Below are 15,782 nucleotides of genomic sequence, written 5' to 3' on the forward strand. Positions count from 1 at the left end.
AGCAGCATCAGAGGAGCAGGAAGGCTGACGTTTTGGGCCTAGACCAGAAGAAGAAGGATCTAGGCCGGAAACGTCAGCCTTCCTGCTCCTCTGATGCTGATTGGCCTGCTGTGTTCATCCAGTTCTACACCTTGTTATCTCAGATTCTCCAGCATCTGCAGTTCCTACTATCCCTAAAAATGAGGTGTTAACATGGTGAAGCTACAAAACAAGCCTACTTGCATGCCAATCAGCATTAGCAGCAAATGATAGACACAGCTAAACAATTCCACAGTCAACATCCAGTTGTGTCTGGCTGTGAACAACTAAATAACTCAGTGATGGTGGAGCCCAGCTCAGCAATGCCTAGGATGAGGCTGAAACACTTTTGGCAATTTGGCACTTCTGGATGAGATGCGCCCAGTGGCCTCCTCCAGAGGTCCTCAGCATCATTGATGCCAGTCTTCAACCAATTCGTTACACTTCACATGATATTAAGAAATAATTGGAGGTACTGCATACTGCAAAGGCTTTGGGCCCTGATAACATTCCAGCAACTGTACTGAAGACTTGTGCTGTGGAACTTACTGACCCTTAGCCAAGCCATTCCAGTACATCTACAAATCAGCATCTACCAGACAATATAGAAACTTGTCTAGGTATGTCACAAAAAGCAGGACAAATCCAACCCAGCCAATTACTGCCCATCAATCTACTCTCAATCATCAGTAAAGTGATAAAGGTACCATCAACAGTGCTATCAAGCAGCACTTGCTTAGAAATAACCTGTTCAGTAACACCTAGTTTGGGATCTGTCAGGGCCATTCAGCTCCTGACCTCATTACAGTCATAGTTCAAACATGGACAAAAGAGCTTAATTCCACGGGTGAGACGAGAGTGACTGCCCTTCACATCAATGGTACATTGGACTGAACATGACATCAAAAAACCATAGCTTGGAGACAGTTGGAATCAGAAGAGATACTCTCCACTGGCTGGATTAGTACCAGGCACATAGAAAGATAGTTGTGGTGGTTGTAGGTCAGTCATTTCAGATGCTTAACATCACTGCAGGAGTTCTTCAGGGTAGTAACCTAAGCCCAACCATCTTCAGCTGCTTCAATAAACAACCTTCACTCCATCATAAGGTCAGAAGTGGGGATATTTGCCGATGATTGCACAATGTTCAGCACCATTCACAGTTCCTCAGATACTGAAGCAGTCCATGTCCAAATGCAGCAAGACTCTGGATAATATCCAGGCTTGGGCTGACAAGTGGCAAGTAACAAAAACAGAAGTTGCTGGAAAAGCTCAGCAGGTCTGGCAGCATCTATGAAGAAAAAAATCAGCGTTAACGTTTCAGATCCAGTGTCCCTTCCTCAGAACCTTCCTGAGGAAGGGTCACCAGACCTGAAACGTTAATTCTGATTTTTTCTTCACAGCTACTGCCAGATCTGCTGAGCTTTTCCAGCAACGTTTGTTTGTGTTCCTGATTCCACAGTTCTTTCGGTTTTTATTAAGTGGCAAGTAACATTCATGCCATGCAAATACCAGGCAATGACCATCTTCAATAAGAGACAATCTGACCAGGGCCCCTTGATATTGAATGGGGTTATCAACACTGAAACCCCCTTTTAACATACTGGTGTTTACCATTGTCAAGAAACGGAACTGTACCAGCCATAAAAATACAATGGCTACAAGAGCAGATCGGAATCCTGCAACAAGTCAATCACCTCCTGATTCCCTATAGCTTATCCGCCATTTACAAAGATTAAGTCAGGAGTGTGACTGAATATATCACACTAGCCTGGATGATTGCAGCTCCAACTGCACTCAAGAAGCTTGACACCATCCAGGACAAAACACCCCTCTTGATTGGCATGACATCCACAAACACCCATTCCCTCCACTGCTGATGTCAATAGCAGCAGTGTGTATCATCTACGAGATGCGCTGTAGAAATTCATCAAGACTCCCAAGACATTATCTTCTAAAACCATGATCACTTCCAGCTCAAAGGACATGGGCAGCAGATACATGGGAATACCACCACCAGAAAGTTCCTAGCCAAGTCACTTCCTCACAGCATTGTGGGTCTACATACAGCCCATGGACTGCAGTGGTGGAAGAAGGAAGCCACCACACACTCTCAGGGGCAACTAGGCATGGGCAATAAATGTTGGCCCAACTAGAGATGCCCACATCATGAATGATGTTTTTAAACAAAATCTCAGGAATTTTGGACAATAAAACTAATGCATCAACTGTCTTGCTAGCCACTTCTTTTAAAACCATAGGATGAAGTCTGGCAGGACCCAAGGATTTGTTAGTCTGCAACTCTAATGATTTGTTGAGAATCATTTTCATGATGATCCTAATTTTCCTAATTCCCTCCTTCCCTTCTATATCTTGATTTACAGTGATACAGCTCCCACTTTCCCTGGAGTTACTGCCAGTGCCTCATGAACCAGATCCCACTTCTACCACGCAGGTATGCTTTTTTATCTTGGTACCTTTCTCCTCATCCTGAACATGCAGAACCTCTTTCCTAGTCTTGCCTATGTAACTGGCACCTATATGGATCATAATGACCAGATCCTACCCTTTACACTGCAAGTTCCTCACAGCCCAAGTAGATGTCCTGAATCCTGGCACCAAGTAAACAATGCAGTAATGCAGCTTCTTGTTGCAGAGAACAGTGTCAAGCCCCCTCACTATACTGATCCCTGTTACGACTATATCCGTTTTGCTCCTCCATTGTGCCATGGTCAGTTATCTCATCCACCCAGCAGATCACATTCTCATATAATCAAATTGAAATAGCCTCAAAGCTGCTGGAAATTATAAAAGCTGAGGCTCATACTTTCCTGTTCTCTGGTTATCCTTATCCATTCAAACCTTCCTTTCCTTGATAAGTGACCAAACCAAACAAACCTTTCCTAAGGGGCATGATCACTTCCTTGTACAAATGACCTAGGTAACTTTCCCCCTCCCTCATGTGTCAAAGTGTGTTTTTAAGCCTCCATCTCAAACTTTGAACCAAAGCTTTTGAGTTGTACATAACTACAGCTGATGTGGTTTTCCTGGATCATACTAGGATCCGGGAGCTCCAACATGCTGCAGGCAGGGTACATCAATTTCCCTGCTATCCATAAAGTGTTTACGTAACTATTTAGATAACACATTCAATTATTTATTTTTCTTATTAATGTACTTTATTACCTTCATGTACTATATTAAACCTTAAGAGCAAAATAGGTCTTAGCCTCTTACCATATACCCACCAAACAGCTCTCTTTTTTCCACTTTAGTAAAGGAAGAACAAACTCCCAAGGATGAAAAAGTAAAAAAAGCAAAGGAGCTCTTACCTCCTTATGTACTATCTAGCTACCATTATCACCAAACTGCCAGCACTCTGCTCTAAGTTGTTTTCAAGTGCCAGGTCACAATGAGGTGCCTCTATTTATATGCCATGAGTGAACTCAGACATAGGTACAGAGTAAAATAATATCAGCGGATTTGTCTAATTACCTAACTTTGGGTGCTTTTAATGAGCTTATATATCTGTGCTCAAACCTAGATGAAATCTGGGGTTTAAATAGTAAATTACAGTAACATTTTGAATGTGAAATGTAAGATCTACCTTACTTACCAAACTGTCAGCACTCTGCTCCAAGTTGCAATCAAGTTTAGAGACTTGAAGGTTATCTAAGATTATAAAAAGATCTTGATCAATTGGCTAAATGGGCTGCGGAGTAGCAGACAGAGTTTAATTTGGATAAATGTGAGGTACTGCATTTTGGTAAAACAAATAAGGGCAGGACTTATACAATTAATGGTAGACCGTGGCGAGTGTTGGAGAACAGAGAGACCTGGGGGCTCAGGACATAATTCTTTGAAATTTGCATTACAGGTAGATAGGGTGGTTAAGAAGGCATTTATCATGCATACCTTTATTGCGCAGACCTTTGAGTATAGGAGTGGATTGTCATTTTGAGGTTGTGAAGGACGTTGTTGAGGCCTCTTATGGACTACTGTGTGCAGTTCTGGTCACACTGTTATAGGAAGGATGGTATTAAATTGGAGAAGATTCAGAAAAGATTTACCAGGATGTTGCCGGGAATAGTGGATTTGAGTTATAAAAACAGACTGGATATCCTGGGACTTTTTCGCTAGAGCGTATGATGTTGAGGTGTGATCTTATAGAGGTTTATAAAATCATGAGGGGCACAGATAAGGTGACTAGCAAGGGTCTTTTCCCTAGGGTGGGGAGTTCAAAATCAGGGGGCATATTTTTAAGGCGAGAGGAGAAAGATTAATAAAGGATGAGGAGCAATGTTTTTACACAGAGAGTGGTTCGTGTGTGGAATGAAATGCCAGAGGAAGTGGTAGATGCAGGTGCAGTTACGACATTTCAAAGACATTTGGACATGTACATGAATAGGGAAGGTTTGGGAAGATATGGGCCAAATGCAGGACTAGTTTGGATGAGGAACACAGTTGGCATGGACTAGTTACACCAAAGGGTCTCTTTCTATACTGTATGCCTCTATAACTTTGTAACTGGAGGCTTCGTGAGAACTGATATTGTACAAAGTGTATTGTGAAATGGTTGATGGACGCAGACTCAGTTGTAAATTTCATAAGGGAATTCGATAATACTTGAATATTTTTTGAAGGGCGATGGGAACAGAATGAGGAGAGGGAATAATTCAATAGCATTTGCAAAGAACCAGCTCAACAAAGGCCAAATTGTTGCTGTATCATTCTATGACGTTGTAACAGTTTCTGTACTCCAAACATAACTCAATATCTGAGAGGAATAAGAACCATATAAATGAAGCTACTGTTATTATTTAAAAGCTGGGTGCAGCTACTTTCAATGGTTTTCAGGCCCACCTATTTGACTCCTACATTTTTCGAGAGGATCGTTGCAGTCCTGCTAGAATTAGCAGCCTCCTTGGCAGCATGGCTTCAACATGTGTGGTCTGCCCAAACACAAATCCTTGGCTCACTGGCATCATCCTGAAAAGGGCTTTTTTTGCAATATGGAATTCAAAATTAAGTTATTGTTTGTGGATAGAGTTCGTTACAATCTCCTCATGATCTTAAAGAATTGTGGTTTTGCAATTTATCATATTATCTGAAAAATATTGCTGACTCAGTTTGCTCCGACTGCTTAATTGGAGATATAATGTTTATATATGTGGAAATTCTTAATTTAAGGCATCAATTCATGCTGCATAGATATTTCTATGTGCTGGTTTTATTGTGATTAATATGCAATACAAAATCATACTGTATTTCTGAATAAATGCATAAGAGCCTAAAAATGGTTACACATCCTTAATATTTTAATGGCTTTGGGTTAAACAACTGTATTTCCATTTATCTGTAAAACTATTTACTTACAAGTATTAATTCTAACATTACCTCTATAAGATAGGAATGGATAATAAAGGCAAAAATACTCTTGAACATATGTGAACATATCTATGTTTATTAGAAATCTTGTATAAGATACATCATTCTGTACACCATACTTGCTCACTGTTATCACAGGTATTTAATTACGGTTTTATATAGCATTTATCATTGTAAATTTCATTATAATTTCAATGTTAATATTCAATTTTGCACTGTCAACTTCCACAATGAAGTACTTGGTTTGGGCACTAGGTGACTTTACAACTGAATTTTGAAGTGTCCCTTCACAATAAGTATATAAAATAAATTTACATTTATTAACTGATGGTGGGCAATGTCACAGGCAATTTGCTAGAAATTGGTATATTTTAATAAATATTCTTTAAAAATTCAGCACCGATCAGTGTAAACATTGCAAATTTTATAGAAAAGTAATCAGAAAAATACATTTTTAGTGAACAATGCCACTGTATAATCAGTAAAAAAAGACTATCCTTTTCATATTGATCCCAGCTCCCAGATAAGTTATAATATCTTAGCCCCCTGATAAAAGTGATAAATATTAAATAAATATTTAAATAAATATGTCGTTCCAAGAGGGGAGGAGTGTTGTGTTAGCATATTTGATATAAATAGTGTAAAACCAAAATAAAAGTTGATCACAAATTACTGTGGTGTGAAGGTATTTAGATTCTGTACAATTAGAGTTCGGTATCATTCAGATAATTCATCACTCTGTTGATTGTGATCGTACGCAACTTGAAAGCCTGCAAAATTTTGCACAAAACCATCCTTTGGGGAAAGTTAGGTTTCTCCTCAGTTTCTGTTGTTGACCCAACTTCAAAATATACGTCATCATAGATTGAATCAGAATTAAGAGCCTATGGCCAAAAACATAAATAAATTTAATTAGGATTTTGTATTATAAACTTCAAATATGAATTATTTAAACTGGAATTAAATTTAAAATTAATAGCAATTTAGAAGTTTTTGCTTTTAAAATGTCAAACAGATGGGCAATGAAACTTAAAATATACAAGGTAAGTTATTAGTTGTTTTTGCTTTGATTTGACTGAGCTTAACGAGTTATCTACTAATATAATTATACCTGAGAAAACATAACAGTTATAAAATAGAGGTAATTCAAAGAAAATAGATGGTGAATATAAAAGTGAAATAGGCCAATGCAAAAGTGAAACAAAAACAAATATAATGAAGTGAAAGAACACATGCAGAAATACCAGAAACTGTGCAGGCATGGTCCAAGCTTTGGCCCCAGTATACATAGAAGATCCAGGAAAGCTCCTTCATGAGGACATTAACTGCAAGTTCCTCTCCAATATAGAACTGTCATTGAATCAAGAACCTGGAACTCACTCCCAAAATACAGTGTGGGTGGACCTATACCACAGACTGATGGGGTCAGGAAGCTGACCATAACCACCTTCTAAAGGGTAATTATGTACAGATAGCAAATGCTGGGCTTTCCAGTTTTGCTCATATCTGATGAATAAACTATAAAATACCCAAAAATTGAAATTGCATGTGGTGCCAATAAAAGTATGAATTGTACTCAGCCAGTGAACTAAACAGACAATGCTGTAAATATAAAGATGATGGATTAGTTTTAAAAGAAATTAATTCATGGAATACAGCATCACTAGCTAGACCAGCAATTATTGCCATCATTAATTTTCTAGAGGGCAGCTGAGAGTCAATCACATTGATGTGGGTCTGGAGTCACATGTAGGTGAGAACAGGCAAGAATGGCAGATTTCCTTCCCTGAAGATCACTAGTGAACTAGATGGATTTTGGAACAATCAACTACACTTACATGGTTGCCATTAGGCTAGCTTTTTATTGAATACAAATTTCACCATATGCCTTGGTTGGATTTCAACCCACACTCCCAAAACATTGGCCTAGGGCTGTGGATTTCTAGTCAAGTGACATTACCATTATGCCATTCCTCCTCCTAACATGGGATGAATTAATGATGAAGGCTGAGATCCAAATCATTACATTTCCTCTGTACCCTGCACGAGGATATTCTTGGGTGTGCTGTTGAATGGACTGTTCACCTGCTGAAGTGAATCTGTTGCACTTTGAAAGCTGCCTTCTTGGGCCATATGACCAAGAGTGACATCAGTAACCATCATTAAAGAAGTTTCAGAAATGGGAAGTAAAGTGGAGTTGATAAAAAGTTCACTTCGAAGTAAAAGTGCCGAATTCTTTAGAGAAAGAAATTCCCCTGAGAAGAGCGTTGTTGAGCATGACACAGTCCTGCAGTCAGTACTCAAATTCAGAACAGACTCCAACATAAACCATGACCACCTTCTCAAAGGCAACTAGGGATGAGCAATAACTGCTAGTCAAACAGTGACACCTAATCAAAGAATAAACAAAAATAAAGCAGGAAGGATTGAAATCACCAATAGGGGTTAATTGCATTCCTCCCTATTGCATGATCTCACACGACTGCTGGGAGCTCTGGGAGTTTTCTGGATCAGCTGACATAACTCTGGAAGAAGGATGATAGAAACATCATTTGCATATTTTATCCGGGGTTTGCAATGACCTTCAGTTAATCCTATTATGGCCAATTGGAGAACCCCAAAAATTACTGTCATTGACATTTAGCACGGTATTCACTTTCAGAGGGCCATGTTTTGGGAGGTTTCTTGTTACCACTTTTCTTTAAATGGGATTTGAAGGTGAATATTATACAGGATTAGAATTTTCTTTTCCATAATACACTGAAACTCTGGAGGCTAGAACAACCATGAATAGCCAGATATTAAAATTGTGTTTTCACAATAACTAAGGACAATTATTTTCCTCAGTTCGTGTTTACATGAGAATCCACAGCTCTTAGCACAGGGAGGAACATCAACCCTGCTATGAATCTACCTTTTGAGTGGGGATAGTGGAGATGCATCTTATGCTGGTAGCAAGTATTTTGGTAAATTAACGAATGGGAATATGTCTGCCACAATAGCCTCTTCCTCATTAACTCTACCAACATTTGTAACGCTCAGAAGTAAGTAAAAATGCATAGAATAACCCAAGGGAAAGATTTATCACTGAACATGACCAGTTGGGAAAAACACAAAAAAATTGTCTTGGCAATCATTTTAAGTGCCAAATAAGCCCATGTCTATTTCAATGTTTAAGACAGTATAAAAGTCATAGTATTTAGAGCGTTAACCAGGATAAAGCCACTTGGTTTGTTTCTTTTACTGCAAGGGAGAATTTGAAGTTAAGCATATCAAGTTTTGATTAAATTGTCACTTTGTATTCTCAATTACAATTTGTAAAGTACAGCAGTTTTATGACTTATATCTGGCCTGGTCTCAATTAAGTGTTTTAATCTTCCTCCTGAAAGGTTGAATGAGGGTGTGAAAAACACTACATCCAGCTCAGACCACAGGAGATTAAAACTTCCCAGGCTATATGTTTGATATGAAATGTAAACACAGCTTGTAATTAATGTGTTTCACTACAGTTACAGAATGCCACATGATGTAATGAAAGATATTGAACTATATTTCAGCTTAATACAGAATGTCAAATTTGAATTGTTGACTTTCTGAATTTTATGAATAATGTATATTATTATTGGATAAGAAATTATTGTCACACTACTGGGTTGTGGTATAATGTGGAAACCCGTAATGTAAAACATAGAAAGTGATCTGTGCCCCTAAATCTATGAGAATATCTGTAGCAGAACTGAAAATTATAACATTGCAACACTAAGACTTGATGCAAATTTGGAGTCAGGACTTTGAAGCACTGTAGTTTGACACCAGAAGCAACTAAATTACTATGCAGTGACAAACTGGTCACAATAAACTAATATCTATGCTGATGCCTAGGCTATCTAAGCAAAATGGACTTCAGTAAGGCATTTGACAAAGTTCCTCGTGGTATACTGGTTAGCAAGGCTGGGTCACATAGAATACAGGGAGAACTAGCCAACTAGATTATAGAACTGGCTCAAAGGTAGAAGACAGAGAATGGTGGTGGAGGGTTGCTTTTCAGACTGGAGGCCTGTGACCAGCAGTGTGCACAAGGATCAGGGCTGGGTCCACTGCTTTTCGTCATTTATATAATTGTTTTGGATGTGATTTGGTTAGTAAGTTTGCAGATGACACTAAAATTGGTGGTGTAGCGGACAGCAAAGAAGGTTACCTCAGAATACAACAGGATCTTGATCAGATGGTCCAATGGGCCGAGCAGTGGCAGATGGAGTTTAATTTAGATATGTAAGGTGCTGGATTTTGGAAAGGCAAATCAGGGCAGGACTCATACACTTAATGATAAGGTCCTGGGGAGTGTCGCAGAACAAAGAGACCTTGGAGTGCAGGTTCATAGTTCCTTGAAAGTGGTGTTGCAAGTAGATAGGATAGTGAAGAAGGCATTTGGTATTCTTGCCTTTATTGGTCACAACATTGAGTATAGGAGTTGGGAGGTCATGTTGCAGCTGTACAGGACATTGGTTAGGCCACTATTGGAACACTGCATGCAATTCTTATCTCCCTGCTACAGGAAGGATGTTGTGAAACTAAAAAGGATTCAGAAAAGATTCGCAAGGATGTTGCCAGGGGGCTGGGGCTACTTTCCCTGGAGCATCGGAGGCTGAGGTGTGACCTTACAGAGGTTTATAAAATCATGAGGGGCATGGATAGGGTAAATAGACAAGGTTTTTTCCCCGGGGTGGGGGAATCCAAAACTAGAGGACATAGATTTAAGATGAAAGGGGCAAGATTTAAAAGGGACCTAAGGAACAACTTTTTCACACAGAGGGTGGTGCATGTATAGAATGAGCTGCTGGAGAAAGTGGTGGAGCCTGGTACGATTACACTATTTAAAAGGCATGTGGATGGGAACATGAATAGGAAGGGGTTAGAGAGATATGATCTAAATACTGGCAAATGGAAGCAGATTAATTTAGGATATCTGGTCGGCATGGAAGAGTTGGACCGAAGGGTCCATTTCCATGCTGAACATCTCTATGACTCCAATTACATTTTAACAGCTGATATACGAGTTACAAATATAAGACAGCAGAAATGTAAATCCTATTTAGTGTAAATTGGTTGACTCCTAGCTTAAACCTTGAACAGTAGCAGTGAGCAACAACTGCTTACATATCTAGATCATCATTAAGATGGAAAAATGTTCTAAGATGCATCTTAGAAATATAAGAAGAATAGGCATCAAAACGAAGAGGGAGTGATTGAGAGTGATAACCAAAAACTTGGTCAATGAGATGCATTTAAAGAGGGAGGTGCAGAATTGATAAAGATTAGGGAAAGAGTTCTAGGGAGGGAATCAAGATGACTGAAGGTGGACCAGCAATTTGGAGTAAAGGGAGGAAGAGGAATGTAAAATAGATTGAAGTCAGAGGAACGGCAAGTAAAGGAAAAGGAAATTTAAGCCTTGTTGAGGTTAGGAGATCGGACAGGCTGAGGTTGTGGAGACATTTCAGCAGAGATGAATTTTTAAAACTTAGGTCATTTCGGGAATCAAGTTACAACAAAGCTCAGTGGTGGTAATTGAGTCACATTTGGTACAGAGTTGGGTATGGCTGGTACAGATTTGAATGTGTTTATATTGCATTGCATGCAGGGTGACAGGCTGACCCAGAGAGGCTTTCAAAAGCAGATTGCCTGAGGTATGGGGAGCAAAGTTGATTAATGTTATAATGGGAGGAATAGGTAGACTATTAACTGTAGTGGCAAAATTATGAGGCCAGAATATTAGACAATAGTTAAATAGGACTCCAAGGTTGCAGACAGTTTAATTTGCACTGACATAGTTAACCTAGAAGGGGTTGAAGCCAATGATAAAGGCGTGGAGTTTATGATTGAGCTGAAAATGATTGTTTTGGTCTTCCCACCATTTAGTTAGAGGAAGTTACAGCCATTTCAAGTTAGAACGACAAACTGCTTGACAGCACAGTCAGTGATGCCTAAGTAATGCCAATGTCATCATCAGATTTGTGTAAACTATTCCACGTATTTGAATGATGGCATCAAGGGGCAGTATGTTTATGAGAATGATGAGGGGGCTGGTAATATTTACATAATACTTTCCAGAAATGTGCGTGTCTGTGTGTGTGCGGGATGAAAAGCCATTGATATAGAAACTCTGTCTATGTTTAAGTGGGTGGGAGGGGAAACAGAGGTGTGGGGGAGAATAGAACAGAAAAGAATGACTGGTGAGCCCAATTTTAGACCGAAATTTGACCGAAATTTGATTGAAGAGATTCAAATGTAAAGCTGAAGGAGAGTCAAGGAGAGAATTTGGAAGGTGCGAATATTCCCTAGACTTGGAATGGGCAGAGAAGTATAGATATGAATATTAACAGAAATGAGCATGTGTTTTTTTTGGAAGGGGGTCAGTGACAATCTGGGATAGTTGCTAAATAAAAGGAGCTATTGTCGACATTGGGTCAGCAAGGGAAGCTAAATGGTGGGTTTGAGGGGAATGGAGTCTGGGAAGCAGGAGGTAAATCTGAGAGGTGAAATGTTCTTGAGGATGGGAAGATGAGTGAGTGCTTGAATGGGATAGAAAGCACAGGAGGACAGCAGTGCCTTACTGATGAGTAGAATGTCAAACTGAACTATAATTCAGTCTTGCCCCAGTGTGAAGTAGAAACCGCCCTTACTGATAAAAATGTGAGAACACAAGGGCAGGGGTTCTCTATGGCATGCCATCGAGCTGCCCTCTCTCTCCGGTTTTTACCTCTGAATTGTAACACTCAGCCATTTTTACCTTTGTTAGAAACGAATTAAACGTTAACTTACATTCAGAAGTTGCTGGATCTGTTTAAACACATTCCGGGTGACGTGGGAGAAATTATGAAGTTTAGTTTGGTAGATCTGTAAATCGGCAGTAATATTTTGAAAGCACTGTCGAATGAAATGGATATAATTAATGCTCGATTCGATTTGATTTCAGTGACTTAAGCTAAACACTCGAATGAAACCGGTGAAGGCACAAACCTGGTCAATTGGGAATCGGGATCCTTGCGGGTCTCCGCTCTCCTTGCATTTACCAGACTCCTAGGGATTCACAAGGATTGACATAAGCGATCAGTTTGAAATGCAATAAAGGATTGTACTCATGTGAAAGATATCGCCGGAGAGTGTATGCGTGTGTTTGTGCTCACCTGGGCCGGGGAACAGGACCAGGCGGTGCTGGTGAGATTCTCAGTGATGTCCTCCAGTGCAAGAACATTATCAGTGCAGTTAAAGCCTCCAGTCACGTCGGGCTAAATAAAACATGACAGTTAGCATCTTCGACAGAAAAAATGCAAACAGCCAGCCAATGTGTAGAAACTATTTACACATCTTTTTTTCCCAGTTGAAGTTTAGCAGTTGCAGGTAAAATTAAAGATTGCTATAAACCCCGGAGCCCGATAACGAACAGCAATAAATCTCCAAAAGACTGACTCAGTCTGTTAGTTCTAATCCTCTACACTTCGCCCGCTTTCTTGCTCGGACAGTGTACAGGGCATGGAATAATTACCAAAGGACTTACGTGCGTTAGACTTTCTTTCACCTCGCTCAGCAGCTGCTTTGAAATGTTGAGGCAGCTTCTGACATCTATTTTCTGCTGCTTAGGTACGGAGCTCCCAGAGCACACCCGGGACAGGTGAAGGCACATCACTAAAAAGAGGGGAGCTTTCCACAGTCCTGCAATTTAAAAAAAAACGTCAAAATGGTTCTGCAGCAGCACTTGTGCACTCCTCAGGTTTCAACTTAGATCAACCTTCGGAGCTTCTTTTGATGAGTAGTGATATCATGGACTTTGACAAAGCATGTGCACATTCCAGTCATTCTAAACTTACCAGCGGTTTCCAGCGAGAACACCATTGTGACTGAACAAATTGCCCGAGTAGAAGTGTGTCTGTTTATTCGGGTGCACAGTGGGTGTGTGTCTGCTACCAGAGATTCGGTGCTGCATGTAAATATATACAGTGCTCCCTCCTCACACGCGAGAGGTAGTACATGTTGAGGGAATTCCCCAGTCATTTTCAGATACAGACACAATCGGAGGCATGTAGCAATACCTTGAGTGTGGCCGAGGGTGGAACCATGCTTGCGTGTTACGTTGCGCGTTGTTTACTTTTTTCGCTTTCGTTAATTTCCGTTCAGTTTCTCTCACTTAACTCTTGGCTCCCCCGCCCCACCACCGTCTCTTAGTTTGTTTTCTGTTTGTGCGTTTTTTTCACTTTTCTGTTATCTCCTTTTACCGCCCAATTTCTTTCCTTGTTCCGCCCTGTATTTCGATTTTATTTTGCTCATCTCACAGAAGACAAAACTGCCCAGTTCCGGGGGCACAGGGGGAAATCTTGCCCAGGTAAGTAAAGCTGCAACTGGGCTTCTAACGCCCCCCGGACTACAGCGGAACGCATTTGGAGAATCCATGGCATTTTCTTCGCACAGGTCCAGAAATATTCGTTCCTTTTAAAAATTAATAAGGAGGTTTCATTGAGAATCGCAAACGAATCTCCCCAAAAGCAGGTTTCCCAGTGAAGTTCAGATTGCTCACCATTAGGGAAACGATCCTGTTTTAAGGGTTTTGAGTTTCCCTTTGTGGATTTCCGAAGAAATGTGAAACAAAACAGATTTCCATCAGCTAGCGCAGCGAAATGCAAAGAAATCCGAACCTTTACAATAAAAAAAATGCACGCTCCAATAAAATAAAACTTACCAATTTCGCAGGCGCTGTTACTTTTAAGGATTTTCCATTTCAACCCCCTTGTTCTTGTATTCTAGCCTTGGCTAATATAGGAAAGCATGCCATAAGTCCTCTAAATTACCTATCAACCCGTTCGGCTACCTTTCAGGATTTGTGGAGGTGCCTCTGGTCCTCAGTGTTAGTCAGTAGTCTAAAGGTCCAGGCACTGGCTCCCTTCCTCTCCTCAGAACTGTCTGATATGGAATCAAATCAGAAATCATACCACACCAGGTGATAGACCAACAGGTTTATTTAAAATTGCAGGCTTTCTGAGCACTGCTCTTTCACTTGCCGATGGAGCAGTGTGCGGAAAACTTATGATTTCAAATAAATATGTTGTACTACAACCTGGTGTGGTGTGACTTCTGACATTATCCACCACAGTCCAACACCAGCATCTCCACATCATGATATTGAACCAAACAGTTTGCAAACACAATGTCATATATCTACCTTGAGATGAGATTCTGACTACATATTCAAATCACCATTAAGGTTATCTATTTCCACATTCATAACATTGTCCAACTCTGTCACTGCCTGAGCTTAGGTGCTGTTGAAACCTATGTCTTGTTACCTCTAGAATTGACCATTTTGCCGCACTCCCAGCAGACATCCCATGTTCTACGCTATGCACACATGAGATCACCTGAAACTTTGTGGCCTCACAAACCTTCAAAATATTTGAAAAAAACTGAAAGAACTGCAGATGGTGGAAATCAGAAACAAAAACAGAAATTGCCGGAAAATCTCAGTAGGCCTGGCACCATCTGTGGAGAGAAATCAGAGTTAACGTTTCGGGTCTAAGAAGGGCCACTCTTCACAATACTTGCACTATTATAATTCAGGTCATTTTGAGTATCCTTGATTTTAAGTCTTCAATGACAGTGGCCATGTCTTCAGCATGGTGTGGAAGATCAGAGAGAACAGCAGGGAGTAGTGTTTATAAAATACTGGGAGAGATGGACAGTAACAGGACTGAATATTAAATAATCCCGGGTATAAAGCGTTTAGAAAAAGTAGAGGAGGGAGGCATTTTTCATTAAGGACAACATTGCTTTGCTGAAGAAAGTAGTTTCAAGGAGAGAATCAATCTCATTAGAGCTAAAAAAGGGTGCAACGATATTACTCAGTGCAGTATACAAACCATCTCGTAATGGGAAGGATACAGAAGTACAAATATGCAGGGAAATTACAGACAGATGCTGACATTACAGAATAGTTAAACAGGGGACTTTAACTACTCAAATGTATACTGGGGCAGTTAGAACATAAAAGGAACAAAGGATTAAACATTCCTGGATTGGTGTTCAGGAAAATTTTCTACAATGTTATGCATCCACTACAACGAAAAGAGGATGCATCATTGGACCTGGTTCTTGGAAATGAGGTGGATGAAGTAGATCAAGTGCTGGGGATGAACACTTAGGTGGTGATGATCATTGTATTGCAAGATTTAGGATGATGACAGAAAAAGACAATAAGCAAATTAGAGTATAAAAAATGAGGGGAGATCTGATTTTAATGGAGCAAGAGCACAGCTGAGAAAAATGTTGGGAGGAAAATTGAAGCTGAACAAACCTTCAGGTTTAGTTTGGAGCTATATTCCTTCAAAAGA

The 15,782-nt window shown here is 40.0% G+C and overlaps 1 protein-coding gene across 1 annotated transcript; it reads right to left on the minus strand.

Annotated features, from left to right (window-relative positions):
* Positions 1-5,545: 5,545 nt before the first annotated feature.
* il12a (interleukin 12a) lies at positions 5,546-13,434 on the minus strand. Its single transcript, XM_048604783.1, has 6 exons — positions 13,272-13,434; positions 12,962-13,116; positions 12,591-12,692; positions 12,424-12,483; positions 12,226-12,330; positions 5,546-6,290 (listed from the first exon to the last, which is right to left on the minus strand). The coding sequence occupies exons 1-6, from the start codon at positions 13,294-13,296 to the stop codon at positions 6,111-6,113; spliced, it is 627 nt and encodes a 208-aa protein (XP_048460740.1). The 5' UTR covers positions 13,297-13,434; the 3' UTR covers positions 5,546-6,110.
* Positions 13,435-15,782: the final 2,348 nt, after the last annotated feature.

This window comes from Rhincodon typus, chromosome 13, assembly GCF_021869965.1.
Source record: "Rhincodon typus isolate 14 chromosome 13, sRhiTyp1.1, whole genome shotgun sequence".
Classification (NCBI taxonomy): domain Eukaryota; kingdom Metazoa; phylum Chordata; class Chondrichthyes; order Orectolobiformes; family Rhincodontidae; genus Rhincodon; species Rhincodon typus.